The sequence below is a fragment of the Mastigoproctus giganteus genome, chromosome 14 (genome assembly GCF_048544385.1).
Source record: "Mastigoproctus giganteus isolate SK-2022 chromosome 14, ASM4854438v1, whole genome shotgun sequence".
Lineage (NCBI taxonomy): Eukaryota > Metazoa > Arthropoda > Arachnida > Uropygi > Thelyphonidae > Mastigoproctus > Mastigoproctus giganteus.
Genome location: NC_143588.1, coordinates 93951051 through 93967726, shown reverse-complemented (window position 1 = coordinate 93967726; position 16676 = coordinate 93951051). Strand labels below are relative to the sequence as shown.

Here is a 16676-nt window from a genome sequence, read left to right as displayed (position 1 = left end):
CTATATTTAATGGTTGTTGGCATATCTGAGAACTTCAATTTTTGTCCATTTTGACACTCTTCAATCTCTTATTTTTGGAGCTAATGATAATTTTTTAAATTTCTCGCTATATCCTTATACTTTCAACTAGTTGTGTAAGTTCCTTTTCTGTGATGATATAGTCAGTTATGCTTTTCTTATTTTTATTATGCACCCTCTGCATAAACTTATGATTATCTTTTTTGTAATTAATAGTGCATAACTGGCACAAATTCCTATTAGCCTTTTACCATTATTATTTTGTTTACCTTTCTCTCCAAATTTTGTGTGCACTTATAATTATTAAACTATCATGTTAAGTAACTCACTTGTGTAAGTAATAATTAGAAGTGCACAAACTACCTTAAAATATTATGTTTTTGCATGTGATTATCGAATACTGCAGTAATAGTTTGTCATTCTGGTTAGTCTTCTTTTTTTTTTTTTCCTGACTGGGCATTATGCTGTTCATCTTGTCTCAAAAAAAATTAACAGTACAAATTAATTCCACAGTAAACAATAATTGAAGCATAACACAAGACTACTGAAATTTAAACCAAACTATATTTCAGTAGAAAGGATATAGTATACTGAATAAATGAACACTGAAATATATAAAATTTCAGTTTTTATTATGGTCAAACTATACATGATATTTCTTTAGTATTAAATATTAGTATTAATAAGTGGGCAAATGATTTAAGGAAGAAAGCTTATACAGCACAGGAGAAAAAAAAAAAAAAAAAGAAAGCACTATTCACCTCATCTGACCATCCCCTCTAATAATCTGTCTAATTCTTCCTTAAATTTATTCAAACTACCTGCCTCCACAACACCAGATGGAAGTTTATTTCAACAATCAATAACTGTCTGACTTAAATTAATGTCCCCTTAATGTGTACCATCCAAGCAAGAGTTAGATGCCATCCACATTAATTTACTCAGTCCATTTAAGGCCCTTAAACACTTCAGTCAGATATCATTGAAGTGTCTAATTTTCAGATGCTGGCATTTACAGATCTGAAGTCGTTTATGGTAAGAATACCCTTTTGTGTTCTTTACTAATCTTGTTGCTCTTCTTTGCATCCATTCCAACATATCCACATCTTTCCTAAAATGAGGCTTCCACAGCTGAATGTAGTACTCAAGATGTGGACTAGCCATTGCTTTATACAGTGGGACAGTCATCTTCTTGACCTTGTTGGAAAAATTCCTATATATCATTGACAGAATTTAGCTGCCCTAGCAGCCTGTTTACACTGCTTAGAAAACTTTTGTCAGACTGTGCAATTATCCCCAGTACCTTGATGTGGTACTGCCCAGTTGGTATGTTGTTCTGGGATTACTGCTTCCCATATGCTGTATCTTGCATTTTTCAATATTAAACTCCACTTGCCACTTCTCAGCCCATCTACCGGCGCCTCCGTAGCCAGGTGGGAAGGAGCAGCAGTGCGTAGCACACGCTTCTTGATTAGACCGGGGTTCGAGCCCGTCACCACCAAATACGGAGCTTGCGGAAAGGTCAGGGAATGACCACCGCACCGGAGCAATATGGCCTTAGTTGCTAATGCTCCAAACAACAACATCTACCTAATTTTTCTTTCAACATTTGTATCATCTGCAAACTTTGACATCAAACTTGTTATGTCTTTATCAGTGCTGTTAATAAATAATAACAATAAAGGACTCAGCACTGAACCATGAGGGACTTCACTAATAATTAGTTAAAAAAAAAAAAAAAAAGTGCCCATTAATAATCATTCTCTGCGTTGTGCAGCTTAACCACCCCTTTATCCATAGCAGTGACTTTCCCCTAGCGCCACACTGCTTCAATTTGTACATCAGTTATTCATGTGGAACACACTATCAAAAGCTTTGTTGAAATCTAAGTATATGATATCAAAATTATTTTTTGCATCCAGTTTTGTTACTTTGTTGTACTAGCCTGTTAGATTGGTTAGACAAGATCTTCCCATACAACACTGCTGCAATTGCTGTATAACTGCATTTCTGTTAGGGTATCCTGCATTACTTCTTTGATCGCTGACTCCATTATTTTCCCTGGAAGAGAAGTCAATCTTAAGTCTATAATTATTCGCTTCTCCCTTTGAACCACCTTTTATGAATAGGGGAGACATTTGTACATCTCTAATGCATAGGGACCTCCCCTGAATCCAAGGATGCTCTCATAATTATGGCTAAAGGTTTATTTTACCTCTTAATATAATTGGATGGATTCTATTAGCTTGAGTGCTCGATTTATTTTTAGCCTCAACAGTTTATTCTACTGTATGGTCAAATCCACAAAAAAAATTCAAGGTCGGTCCATTAATAACCATTGTATTGTTATATCAACTACAATACAGTGACTATACTGGGTAGAAAGATGTTTCGCCAGTGCAAAAAATTCTTGTACTAACTGCTTTGTTGACACAGCATTATCATACTTATACAAATAGTACACCTCTCCTAAGAATTGTCACAGTGCAGATAGGGAAAAATTGTTCAGGATGTCATAGCAGACAACTGCATGGGAAATTTTATCAAATATAAGTGGTCCAAGTCCAAACTTTACATACCACACCCTGTTGTGTTCTTCTGATGCCTAGTCTATGTTATTCTTCACACACCACATCATATTTTGCCACTGCTGTAATGTCCAGTGCTTCCATTCTGTGCACCAGGATAAGCAGTGACATGCACTGCTTTGGGCAACTGCACATTAAAATTAACTCAAATATTACCACTTTATACCATGTTAAATTAATAATATAGTTTATTAAGCTTTGCTTATTAAATTTATTATACCTCAACTATTATACATTAAGGTAATGTTTCAGGTATCTTACCGATACCCATCATGAGACTGTACTGTTAGCATTAGCATTAGTTGAGACATATGGGCGCCTCCGTAGCCAGGTGGGAAGGAGCAGCAGTGCGTAGCACACGCTTCTTGATTAGACCGGGGTTCGAGCCCGTCACCACCAAATACGGAGGATGACCACCGCATATCCCGGAGCAATATGGCCTTAGTTGCTAATGCTCCTAAAAAAACCAAAATAAATAAATAATGAGACATATGATACAAGAAACCAAGCTTATACAGCATCAGCCAAAAAAAACCCTTCCCATTTTGCCCATAGAGTCACTCCAAATGTTTGTCTAGTTCAGCCTTAAATTTATTTAAGCTATCAACTTCCACAACAACAGATGGAAGTCTGTTCCAGCAATCAACTACCCGCTGGCTAAAGACAAACTTCTGCACATCTATTCTACAATTGTCTTTCCTCAATTTGAATCTATACCCCCTCAGGTTTTCTAAGTCTGAGCAAGCAGAAGTATCCCGTCAGCATTGAGCCTGCTCAAACCATTCAAAGCCTTATACACCTCAATCAGATTACCTCGCAGGTGACTATTCCAGATGCTGCAAGTTACAGAACTTAAGCCTATCTTGGTACAAGCACCCCTTTATTGCCCTCACCAATCTTGTTGCCCTTCTTTGGACTCTTTCTAGCAACTCTACATCCTTCCTAAAATGAGGCATCCAGACCTGTATGCAATGGTGTGGTCTGACCATTGCCTTATACACAGGGATAATTTTTCTTGTCTCTGCTAGACAAATTTCTATATATCATTGACAACCATGGCCTGCTCTAACAGCCCGTCTGCGCTGCTCAAAGAACTTCATGTCTGACTGCACAATTACCCCCAGGTCTTTTTCATTCTCCACTTCCCGAATGTAGTACTACACAGTTGGTACTTTTCTCTTGGGTTACTGTTACCCATATGCAGTGGTGCCTCTGTAGCCAGATGGGAAGGAGCAGCAGTGCGTAGCACACGCTTCTTGATTAGACCAGGGTTCGAGCCTGTCACCACCAAATACGGAGGATGCAGAAAGGTCAGGGAATGACCACCCCATTTCCCGGAGCAATATGGCCTTAGTTGCTAATGCTCCTAAAAACCAAATAACAACAACCATATGCAGTACTTTGTATTTATCAATGTTAAACTTCAGTTGCCACTTCTCAGCCCATCTGCATAACTTTTCTAGATCCTCTTGCCGTAGCATACTGTCTTTAATGTCATTACAACCCTGCCAACCTTTTTATCATCTGCATACTTGGACATTAAGCCTGATATACCTTCATCGATATCATTGATAAATACACAAAACAACAATCGGCCCAGCACGGAATCCTGGGGGATTCCACTAATAACATTAGTCCATGTAGACCATATCCATTTATTACAAACTCTCTGCCGTCTCCCACTCAACCATCCCTTTATCCATTCCAGCAACTTGCCCTTAATGCCATACTGCTCCAATTTGTTGATACTGTTGCACATCGAAGACTGTGCAACGATATCAAAAGCTTTCCTGAAATCCAAGTATATGATATCAAAATAATTTTTTGCATCCAGTTCCTTTGTGACCACATTGTAGTATCCAATTAAATTGGTCAGACAAGACTTCACTTTAACAAACCCATGCTGTGTATGAGCTATTACTGCTGTCTTGTCTAGAAGATCCTGTGTCACCTCTTTAACCAGTGACTCCCCGGAACAGAAGTTAAACTAACAGGTCTATAATTATTCGTGTCACACTTTGAACCCCCTTTGTGAATTAGGGATACATTTGCACATCTCCAGTCCATGGGGATCCCGCTGACTCTAAGAATGCTCTCATAATAATGGCTAAGGGTTTACTTACTTCCCTTGCTGCCTCCCTCATTATAACTGGATGGATTCCATCTGTCCCAGGTGCCTTTATTATGCTTAACTTCAATTTCTCCTTCAATTTGCTCTCAGTTATTATGAAATCACTTAGCTCTCTTCTAAAGATTGATAAGCTTCTGGCATTCCCTTCCTTGAATAACTTCTCATGTGTGAATGTAGATGCAAAATACTCATTAAGTTTATCATCTACTTGAGCAGGATCATCAATAGTCAAACCATCTATGTTAAATGGACCAATCTGATTCATCCCCTTCCTTCTAGGATTTGCATAAGTAAAGAACTCTTTGCTGTTTTTCTTTGCATCCTTTGCCAAAGATTTCTTGTAATCTGTCTTTGCCTGCCTAAGTGCCTGACTTGATTACAGCTTATGTCTGCCATAGGCTTTGTGTCACCTGATAATTTATATGCATCCCATGCATTTTTCTTCTCTCCCAAGAGCCTCATTAATTCATCTGACATCCATTTACGCCTGAACCATGAACAGTATTTCTTAGTTGGTATGAAAAGCCTAGTAGCCACCAAGATTAAGTCCCTGAAGGCTTCCCATTTAGAATTCACAGGAATATCAGTAATCTCACTGTATAGAATTTAAAAACTGTCTGAGATCACTGTAGTCACATTTACAAAAGCAAAAACCCTTCACTTCCATATCACCTAGTGGTTCTTTTATCTGCAAATTCTTAATTCATGAATAATCACTGCTGTTAATCAGATCAAGAGTGTTACACCCTCTGGTTGCCCCTCGAACACGTTGTTGTAGATAATAATCCTCCAATAAATGCACAAAAGTCTTTTTAGCATGCAAGTGAGCATGCGACTATATTTCTGTACACAACTGTTCATTGTACTCATCAGAGTCATTAGGCCTATAACACATTCCTGCTCTAATTTTTCCATTTCCCAGTGTTTGTCACAACAAACAGACCGAACGTTGCACTGTCCACCCATGTCAACTAGATGCACTTCCTTAGATTTTGTGTTTCTTAACTAACAGCATAACCCCTCCTCCCTTCCTACCCTGTCTGTCCTTTCTGTACACATTGCACTCCCCAAATTCCAATTTTGCACTGCTTATCTGTGTGACACGATGTCTCTGATATCCAAACAATATCTGCCTTTTGATGCCTTGATCAGCACTTCAAATTCATCAAATTTATTTACTTCTAGCATTGGTGTACATGCAAGTATACATGCACCCATTTTTTTACTCATAGTTACCCTAACACAGCCCATGTATTTACTTGTTCCATGATGACTCCCAGCAGATCTTGAAATCCTTAACAACTTGCTCTCTAGGCTGCTGCTCATTACAATAGAAGCAGTGCAAGAATCAGTTTTGTCTCTGCCTGCAGCTACTGTTACTCTTTTAGTCTGTGAATCCCTCCCCCCAAGCTAGCAGTTTTCCAACCCACCTAACACTGCCTCGATAGCATCAGCAAATATTCTTGCACCCTTTCTATTTAAGTGTATCCCATCCCATCCCTGTAGAAGCAGTCTCTTCTGTTAGCAAGCAAGCACAGACCACGCTGAAAAAATTCTGCCCTGTGAGCCTTCACAATCTCTCCAGGGGGCATTTGATTGACAAGGCTCTCATCATATACTCCCTCCTATCGTGTCTGGGCAGAATTCCAGACACTTTCAAATTTAACCCTAACTCACGACTTTTTTTCAGCATTGACCTGTACTTGTTAAGTAAATCTGTTGGGGGAACTGCTGAAAGACTCCTCTTGCCGATGCTCCCAGAAACCTGATGTGCATAGTTTCTGGGAGCATTGGCAAGAGGAGTCTGTTAGCAGTTCCCCCAACAGTATGGTGTGATGATGGGTATTGGTAAGATACCTGATTACATCAATGTATAGTAGTTTAGGCGAATAGCGTAATAAATTATATTATTAATTTCACTTAGTATAGGAGTGGTAATATATTGAGTTAATCTTAATGGATAACATCCTTCCCTAACTATATTAGCAACTGCACAGTTATGGTAACCTGTATGAAGTGCTTTGTCTTTGGTCTTACATAGATCCTAGTTCTGTCAGCTGTTTCTCAAGTCAGCTCAATTTAAGGGTGCCTTTGTGATTTCTGCTTGCTACCTGTTTCAATTGTCAACATGTTTGTGATTGTTAATTATAACCTATCTAACTTGCCATCAGTCAATACATTACTTTCTGTCTTCTGTTGGTGTGCAGTGCTTCCAGTAGTTGATTTTTGGTTTCTCACTCTTTCTGCTATGTGAAAAATGAATATACCCACTATGTGACAAAATTACTATCACACCTCTTGTGAAGAGATCTGGGTCTTTTTCTCATCCCTCTGCTCCATATACCTACCTGGAGTGTGTATGATTTTATACTTTTAACTGGTATTACCATCTATGTGACCTCTAGAATTAATCATTACCTGTTACTTTCCAGGGAATAATATACAAGGTGTGATAATAAAATTCCCAGACTGGTGCTGTTGCAGTCATGTTTAATGACTTTGAAAATAAGCAGAATTGCTATGTTGTAGTTCAAACTTTCTCCAATAGATGGTCATACAGAGATTGTCCAGTAGGTTGACAGGTTGCAAGTAAGAACTAGTTTCATTAGTAGCATTAATGTTTCGTGTCATGATGGAACAACGAACAATATCAAATTTTACTTTGAACTGGGAAAATCTGCAACAGAAAAATGTATGAAATGTTAAAAACTGTTTAAGATGAAGCATTAAATTGTACCAGTGTATCTGAATCACATGAGTGGTTCAAAGACGAATGTGAGGACCTTCGCAATGAACTAAGGAGTGGGCATCTGTCAACCTCTCAAAATGAGGACAGAGTTGCAAAAGTTTGGGAAATTATGACAAATGATCGTCATTTTACCCTCAGAATAATGGCTGATAAATTGGATCTGAACAAAAAGACAATTCGTCAAATTCTGCATGAAGATTTGGAGAAGAGGAAGGTCTGTGCAAATTATGCTGCACAGTCTCACAGATGAGCAGAAGCAGCAAAGAATGTCATCATGCAAATACTTCATCCAAATTTGTTAGTTATTAGGTTTTTAGGAGCATTAGCAACTAAGGCCATATTGCTCCGGGATATGCGGTGGTAATTCCCCGCATCCTCCGTATTTGGTGGTGACAATCCAAACTTGTCAAAAGAATCCTAATTTCCTTGACTGTGTTGTCACTGCAGATGAGCATTAAGTAGTAGTAGTACTTTGAGTGTTTCAGTAAGACCCAGAAACAAAGCATCAGAGCATTCAGTGGACTTCAAAATCATCACCAAGGCCCAAAAAGTTTTTGTTTACAGAAGTTCTGAATCAAGACAGTACTGATCATATTTTTTGACAAATAGGGTGTGATTCACAAGGAATTTGCCCCTGGAGGGAGGAGAAGGAGGAGAAGAGAGAGATTGTATATGTGTTCCAGTGAGGCTACATTTTGAGAGAAAGGCAACTTGGTTCTTGTTGCACAACAGTGCATAAAAATGCTGAAGACATTTCTGACAAAACGTGACATTGTACAGATCCAACCATCCATCCTGATCTTGCACCATTGGAATTCTTCCTCTTTCCAAAGATGAAAACTGCCTTCAAAGGAAAGTGATTTCGGGATGTTGAGGACACAAAGAAAAATGTAGCCACTGAACTGAACATTATCTCTTTGGATGCCCCTTTGCTGACTCTTTTCAGAAACTTTTAAAATGATGTAATAAGTGCATTCAGTCAGATGATAATTACTTAATTACTTCAAATATAAATAAAACAATTTTTGCACTCCTTCACTTTGTGTTCTTTTTATTGTACCATTTGAGGAAATTTATTGCCACCCCTCATATGTTGCATAAACTTAATAAATACATAAAATCAGTACCAGTGCTAGATTGGTCACTTTTTTATTTTGATGTTTTATCATTGTGGTGGTTATTAAATAAATACCCTACTACAACAGACACATTCCTAACCATGATTTATATCTTAATAAATCAGTGTTTTATGGCAATTTTAATCTTCTTTTTCTTTGTATATTCTATATATTTGATTCTTTTGTACAACTTATATTGCCAACAAATTGAATATCAAAATTTGTTATAGAAGTACCAAACTTCACATGTATGGCAATTGTTATTGATTTTTTTAAAATAATTTTTAAAAGGTTTTATTGGAATCCAAGGGCTATTTTGATATTATGCATTTCATTTTCAGACCTTAGATGGCCGACTACAAATTTTCATATGTGACATTTTTAAATTTGACAGGTAATTATTAATATTATTATTGATAGTACTACTACTTGTAACTATTAATGCCTTAGACTTTTTTGAAGTTAAACTAATCAGGGTTAATAAAAATTAAAAATTTTGTAAATGAAATACTAAAATTAATTGTAGAAAAACATGGGCTGCTACTCTTAGTCAAAATAATGTGTTGCATAGGTTTTTGTTGCATATTATTATCTTTCATCCTGAGATTATGATTATTTAGGGAAAACATTATTTAACATATTATTCATATTATTTAACAAATATGAGAAGAGGCACTTTTTTATATAATGAATATTTTATGTAACAAAATAGATTTTGAATGAAATCTGACATAAAAATTACATTTCAAAAACGTAATGCAAGATACTGGTATTAATGTGAGAGTTGAACTGTTAACAAAAAATCTGCCAAGTATAGTTTATCAGAATAATGGTACCTTCGGGGATTCGAGGTGCCATTATTTTGATTTTTCCGTTATCTGGAAATTTTTATTTTTAATATATTTTTTAATGCAGAAATAATGGGGCTAAGTAAGAAATTGATGGATTAAGAATGCACTTTTATTAACTGCACATAAAAAAACATAAACATGTTGATGATCCAATGTCATGTTCTGCCATTGATACTTACACCCTGTTCTATTTTCTTTATTATATCAAGTTTAGTCTGCTTGGGTAGCACAGTGGTGTCATCACCATCCTCCATGCACCGGATGGAAAAGGCTGGGTTTGAATCCCGTCGATGATGCGAGAAACGTTTTTCACTCCCTGACTGAGTTAGTCTCAGGCTTAGATAGGAAGGTTTTTTCTCCCCTAAACTGAGGCTTTTCATCCAGCAAAATGGGCAAATCGACCAGAGAACGCACGCAATTTTACAAACACGATACATATGAGTATACGAATTAACTTTTCGGGTGACCCTAATGTAATACAGGGTTGTTAAAATTAAAGGATCCCTATGTAGAGGGCTCTGGAGCGAGTTCTAAGGCTCGTACTGAAGAGAAATTTGGAAAACAGGTACAGTAAAGAATGCGCTCAACATTTATTGGAAAAAAAAAATTAGTTACAAAATTTATCACTATATGGCATTGTGGCAATACAAATCACTTGAACAGTGCTACAATTGTTCAGTGTGTCCTCCATTTTGGTCAAGAACAGCATTTTCTACAGCAGAACGTAACATGTCAACTGGAATAGCCAGCACATGATATCTAATGCTGTTCTTCAGATCTGCCAGAGTTTGACATCCTTCCCGATACACCTGGTTCTTCAAAAAACCACAACCAGAAGTCGTATGGGGTGAGGTCCAGTGATTGGGGTGGCCAAGATGCTTGGAAAACAACGGCTGATGACTCATTCACCTGTAAAGATTGCCTTAGCAATCTTTGGACACAACGGTGGATGTGGGGTGCTGCACCATCTTGCATGAATATGGTATCCTGAAGGCACCCACGTTGTTGCAGCTCTGGTATTGCAAAATTTGCCAACATTTTATAATATCGCTGTCCAGTGATGGAGCAGGTGCAGAGTCCAGTCGGTGTTACCTGTTCAAAAAATATGGCCCAATCATGAATGCGGCCGTAAATCCACGCCACACTGTCACTTTTGGAGAATGCAATGGGACCTCTTGGACAATTCAAGGGTTTTCTGTTGCCCAAATGTGACAGTTGTGCATATTCACTTGTCCATTTAAGCAGAAGTGGACTTCATCACTCCAAAGGATGTTCCATGGCCAAGTGATATTCACTGTCATTCGCGCCAGAAACTGAAGTGTGTATGGGAAACGGCGCCTCCGTAGCCAGGTGGGCAGGAGCAGCAGTGCGTAGCACACACTTCTTGATTAGACAGGGGTTCGAGCCCATGACCATCAAATACAAAGGATGCGGAAAGGTCAGGGAATGACCACCGCATATCCCCCCGGAGCAATATGGCCTTAGTTGCTAATGCTCCTAAAAACTAAATAACAAACAAGCATATGTGATACAAATATCTGCATCACCATACTTTAGCTGCTGTAGCATGTGCATCTTGTAAGGATAGTACCGCAACACCTGACACATTACTAGCCTTACAGTGGAATGCATGTCCACTTCACGAGAAACAGCTGGCACACTAGTGCTACCACATGGAGATTGACTTGATAAATCCACGACAGCCATAGCCACACCTTCAACATGAGAGAAGTCCACTTGTTTTTGACTTCTACATGGTTGAACACCAAGATATCCTGTTGCTTCGAATTTTGCAATCATTTTGCGGATGGCACAAACAGTCATAGGTGCACGCCTTCTGATGCAGAATTCTCTGATAGCCGCAGCTGCATTGTTGGTGTTCTGATAATACAGCTTCAGTAATAGCACCTTTTCTGGCAACGTTGTTGTCATTGCTGCTGTAGTGCAGGCAGACATCTACTGTATGATTTTGAAGAGACTGCTTTGCTTTTATACAGTATAGTAGAGTTGAGTAGTGGCACTGTAGCAATAACTTATGATTATGCAAATAATGTAAGTTATTTGCATAATCGTAACTAAGATAGTTATGTGCCATGTAGTGACAAATTTTGTAACTAATTTTTGTTTTCCAATAAATGGCGAGCTCATTCTTTATTGTACCTGTTATCCAAATTTCTCTTCAGTACGAGCCTTAGACCTCCAGAGCACTCTACATAGGGATACTTTAATTTTAACAACCGTGTAGTTTGGATTATATCAAGTTTGTCACTAAGCTTTAATGTTGTTCTTCTTTTCTTCTCTGTATGAGGTTTAGGAGCCATAATGAGAAGGAGAAGTTTTTAATTTAAACTAAAAGTAAAACAGTGGTATAATCTGTGTTATCAGTACAGAATTCACTTCAAAATGGCGAGCGTAAAGAAATACAGTAATCGCATAACTTGCTGTTTTCTTTTTTTGTCACTGCAGGATATCTGCGCTGTATGTAAACATCCAATCTCAATGTGCCGTTAGCTCGAACGTTCCATTATTTGGGGTTCCGTTATTTCGACAGTCTACTGTAGTTTATCTCCTAAATGAATATATGTAAAAAGAAGTTTCATAGGTATATTAAGTTGATAATTAAAGTGTATATATATAATTTGTATTAATAACTATAAAAAACTTTCTATATTTGGTAAGAAACAAAAGCACTGTTCTTACTGATAAATATGTAACCCACAAATAATGGGTTAATCTTTTCTGCTTCCATTAGTATGAAGCTCTTTCCCACCCTCTAACTGCAGTACCTATATACTTATAAATTGAAATACCTTAAAATAAGGATGTGTGATTTTTTAGGGACAAAGGTTTACACCATTTTTAAGTTTTATTTTGCATTTTTATTGTTTAATCCTGTATGGAGGAATAGATGACTAATGGGATATGTTACTACTACAAATTTGATGCAACTTAATCCACAGCTGATAAAACTTTGATAGCTAATAAATATTTATTTTTAAATTTAAAAAATATGATTTTACAATTATATAATACATTATATATTTTTCAGATATGCCACAGAAAAAAAAAGGGTTTCTTTAACTTTTTTTCGTTATACTATGATATAACCTTAGGATGGCTAGAGAAATTTATAACTTTATTGTAACTGTTTTGAAAGCAACCATTATGTCAACTCCATAGTTTACAATGCACCTATTGTTTTTTTTTTTGTGATGTGTACTATCTAAAGACCACAGCCAGCCCTAATACAGTCTGTCCTCATATAGCACGATAGTTGTTCCTAGAAACCCTCGTGCAATATAAACAACAGGCCCTATGGGAAAAGTGGGGTTAGGTGCCGACCACCCAAGATTGAACACACATTTGGAACCAAAACATTACCAAACACAATAAATAATCAGGTAATTTTAATCGTTATAAAATACTTACGTATTTTATAACGATTAAAATACGTAATAAAAAATAATATTATAATATTTTTTTTATTTTTATTATAATATAATAAATAATAAAAAATATTTATTTTTTATTATTTATTTAAATAATAAAAATTTATTAATAAAATAGTGAAAATGTATTATATTAAATAAAATAGTCGTAATAAAATGCTTATGTTATTACGACTATTACGTAATAAAATATTGCTAAGCTTTTGCTTCTGTCGTAAGCAAACTTGTTTTTTGTTTGATTTTCTATCCAAACAGATGACAGCCATTCCATCTCTTCCACTTCTTTGTATCTTAATCTAATGGAATTTAATTACACTTTGTGTTGTTCCCGCTATGAAAGTTGTTTTTATTTTCTCTGTATTCTTTCTAATTCTCGGCGTTGCCTCATTTCGGTCTGTAGCACATGCAATATCACATGGTCTTTCATTTTGTTTTGCTCAAAGCGTTTCACAATTTCATATTTTTTCTCTATCGACGGAGGCGGACTGGCCATAAGCCTTACCTGGGAAATCCCGGTGGGCCGGAGGCCTGTGTGATTTTGGCCATAAACCGTAGTATGAGGCCACTATAAATTTTCCCGGGTAAGAACGGCGCCTCCGTAGCCAGGTGGGAAGGAGCAGCAGTGCGTAGCACACACTTCTTGATTAAACCGGGGTTCGAGCCCGTCACCACCAAATACGGAGGATGCGGAAAGGTCAGGGAATGACCACTGCATGACCCGGAGCAATATGGCCTTAGTTGCTAATGCTCCTTAAAAAACCAAACAAACAACCCGGGTAAGAATTTTTGACCCAGTCCACCTCTGTTTATCGATATTGCTTTTTTTTTTCTCTCTCTCTCTCTCTGAATCTGCAGTGTCTTCGCCAGGACGCTTCCTTTTCACACCTTTTAAGTATTTTACTAATTTTTAGGGAATAAAGCACAATTACAAAACGAGGAGGCACGCTTGATACACATAAACAAAGCTGCACCCGTGTAGCAACTGAATAAACAACACTGTAAAGGCTGAGATACACTATTAACATCTCACATTTTACTAAAGCACATTTCTGGGGGTTACTACCATAAAACAATTTCCAGTTGCGTTTCTGCTAGTGGAATCTGTTATAAACTGGTAGTAAACTCCATCTAATTGCATTTGCGATTATATCGATAGCTGGAATTGTGTTGGTTTTTACGTTATTATGTGAAATGTGTTTCCCCTTCACTGATATAAAAAACAAATACATTTTCAGAATCTTCTCTTCATTCCTATCATGTTGCGTTCGGTTGGGGTGATTCTGCGTTCGACTGCCATTTCTTGTAAACACAAAGGCAAATCGTGCATAAGCGAATTCAGTTCGTGCATATAAGATATCGTTCCTCTATTTATAAATCGTGTATGATCGAATTCGTGTAATGTAAACACGTGTTATACAAGGACTGACTGTACAGTATAAACCTACACAAAATTTACTCGCTGTCATGCTACATCATTTTACAAATATCTAGTTATTGATTGAGAAAAAACCTTAATATTTATTTTATTTGTTATTTTGTTATTTGGTTTTTTTTTTAGGAGCATTAGCAACTAAGGCCATATTGCTCCGGGATATGCGGTGGTCATTCCCTGACCTTTCCGCAATCTTCGTATTTGGTGGTGACGGGCTCGAACCCCGGTCTAATCAAGAAGCGTGTGCTACGCACTGCTGCTCCTTCCCACCTGGCTACGGAGGTGCCCCCTTAATATTTATTCTGTGTGTGTGTGTGTGTGTGTGTGTGTGTGTGTGTGTGTGTGTGTGTGTGTGTGTGTGTGTGTGTGTGTACCCCCCCTTTCTTTCAACATGTTAGACTTCATACAATGCATGACAACTCTAAAACTGTTCTTAAAATGTTCATCAGTGTGAAATTCTTATTTTGGATTTTACATAGCTTCATTCTGGAGTGCTAATGACTTTGCTAATGCCTTGGAAGTGAGATGAGCTGAATGTAAGTGAGGTTATAATAGACACCCAAAAACTGTATATACAACTGATCCTCAATTAACTGTCTGTAAGACAAACCGACCTAGGCCTCCTAGCATAATGACAAAATGTTATGATATTAAGCAGACAGTCACAGAAGAGGTTGTTGGGCTTTTCAATGAGTTGCAAGTTGAGAATCCTTCACAAAAAAAAAAAAAAAAAGTCATCTCTAATTTCTCAGCCACTCCCCGACTTACATAAGAGTTGTGTTCTGTTGAACTCTACGTAAGTCGGAATTTCCATAAATGCTTAGTGTACAATTACAAAAATTTTACTTTGTGGAAAGTACTTTGTTGTGGAAACTAGTGCAATGCTTGAACAAATTAAACTGCCTGTTGCTTGCCACAGGCAGTTTAATTTGGAACTTGGCTTGGGGTTTGCCATATTTATCCTTGCTATCTTCGTAAATACTTCTTGCTTTTGCTTGAATGGCCATTAGACTTGGGGGCACTTGCTTCTGAATCTGATATTCCATCCTTATTATTATAGCTTTACTATCTTCGATATAGCACTGAATGCTGTTTTGTGATCACTCTTGATCTTAAATGCATTGATCCTTTAACATGGTCTTTTACATGTACACTGGCCTTTAAAATAACATTCACTGTTGAAGTAGTGAGACCTAATTCCTGTGGAATAGATGACAAACTTTGTCCTGCTTCTTACTTCTTAATCATTTTCATCTTCATTTCTAAATCAATTTTGTTTCATTTCCTAGCACTGCCACCACCTGTACTTGCCATTGGTCGCCTTCCCTTCATCATTGTAATGAATGAAGGGAATGTAGGAATGAAGAGAAGATTCTGAAATTTTATCTATGTTATTTAAGATCGAGTTTACTACCCATTTATAATAGATTCCACTAAGAGAAAAGCCCAATGCAAATTGTTTTATGGTTGTGACCTCCAGAAATGTGCTTTAGGAAACTATCACAAAGGTGTTCAAAATTGATTCTTATAACTGAACATATGATAACAATGAAAGTGTAGTTCATTCTCCGCTGGACCGCATAGCCCTTCCTTTCAGCCAATAGTAGCATTTGCAAACATGTTGGCTGCGTGTCTTTTTTGCATCCTTTAGTTAAAAGTGATTTTTGTGTTGTGCTTATTTGACATAAATTTATATAAAACTAATCCAATTTCCATTATAAAAATTACCTTTCAGAGAGTTAAATATCTTAGTTATATAGCAAAAATTTAACATTTAACTTCCGAGGTCTTGGAACGAATTACCAAAAAAAAAAAAATGTGTTATTGGTTCACATTACGATATTTTCACAATACCCCCATTTATTCCTACGGGATGCTAAATACTTTTCCATATATTTTTTTTTAAATTTGTACCAGTCAGCAAAAACTTACGTGAAGTTGAATTTACATAAGTAGAGTATCACGTAAGTGGTCTATTACATCAGGGAGTGCCTGTATTAAAAATTTGACAAATAAGGGGACAGTTTTTTTGTAACCTTCAAAGTAATGTAATGTAATGTAATAGCCAGGGTTATAGAATAAAATTATTTTTAGATTACAGTTATATTAATTTATATCAGAAACACTTCTCCTAAATTAATATTGTGTAATATTAATTTTCATGCAGGAATATTGTTGGACTTATGGATGCTGTGTGGGATAGAGGTGCCTTCATAGCAGTTGAAAAAGAAAACAGAAAAATGTAATTAAATTGTTTCCTTGGTAATTACCTAGCTGTATTATTCTGTTTGCAGTTGTATATGCACTGTGTAACAGATATGCCATTAAAATATTTTTTCT

The 16676-nt window shown here is 36.8% G+C and overlaps 1 protein-coding gene across 1 annotated transcript in view; it reads left to right on the top strand.

The window, feature by feature from the left end:
• LOC150075388 (thiopurine S-methyltransferase-like) overlaps positions 1-16676 on the top strand; it is an 80279-nt gene that overhangs the window by 35649 nt on the left and 27954 nt on the right. The window contains exons 5-6 of the mRNA XM_090388836.1: positions 8946-8998; positions 16504-16578. Of these exons, the coding sequence (XP_090244962.1) occupies positions 8946-8998; positions 16504-16578 (128 nt within the window). The remainder of the gene's footprint in view (positions 1-8945; positions 8999-16503; positions 16579-16676) is intronic.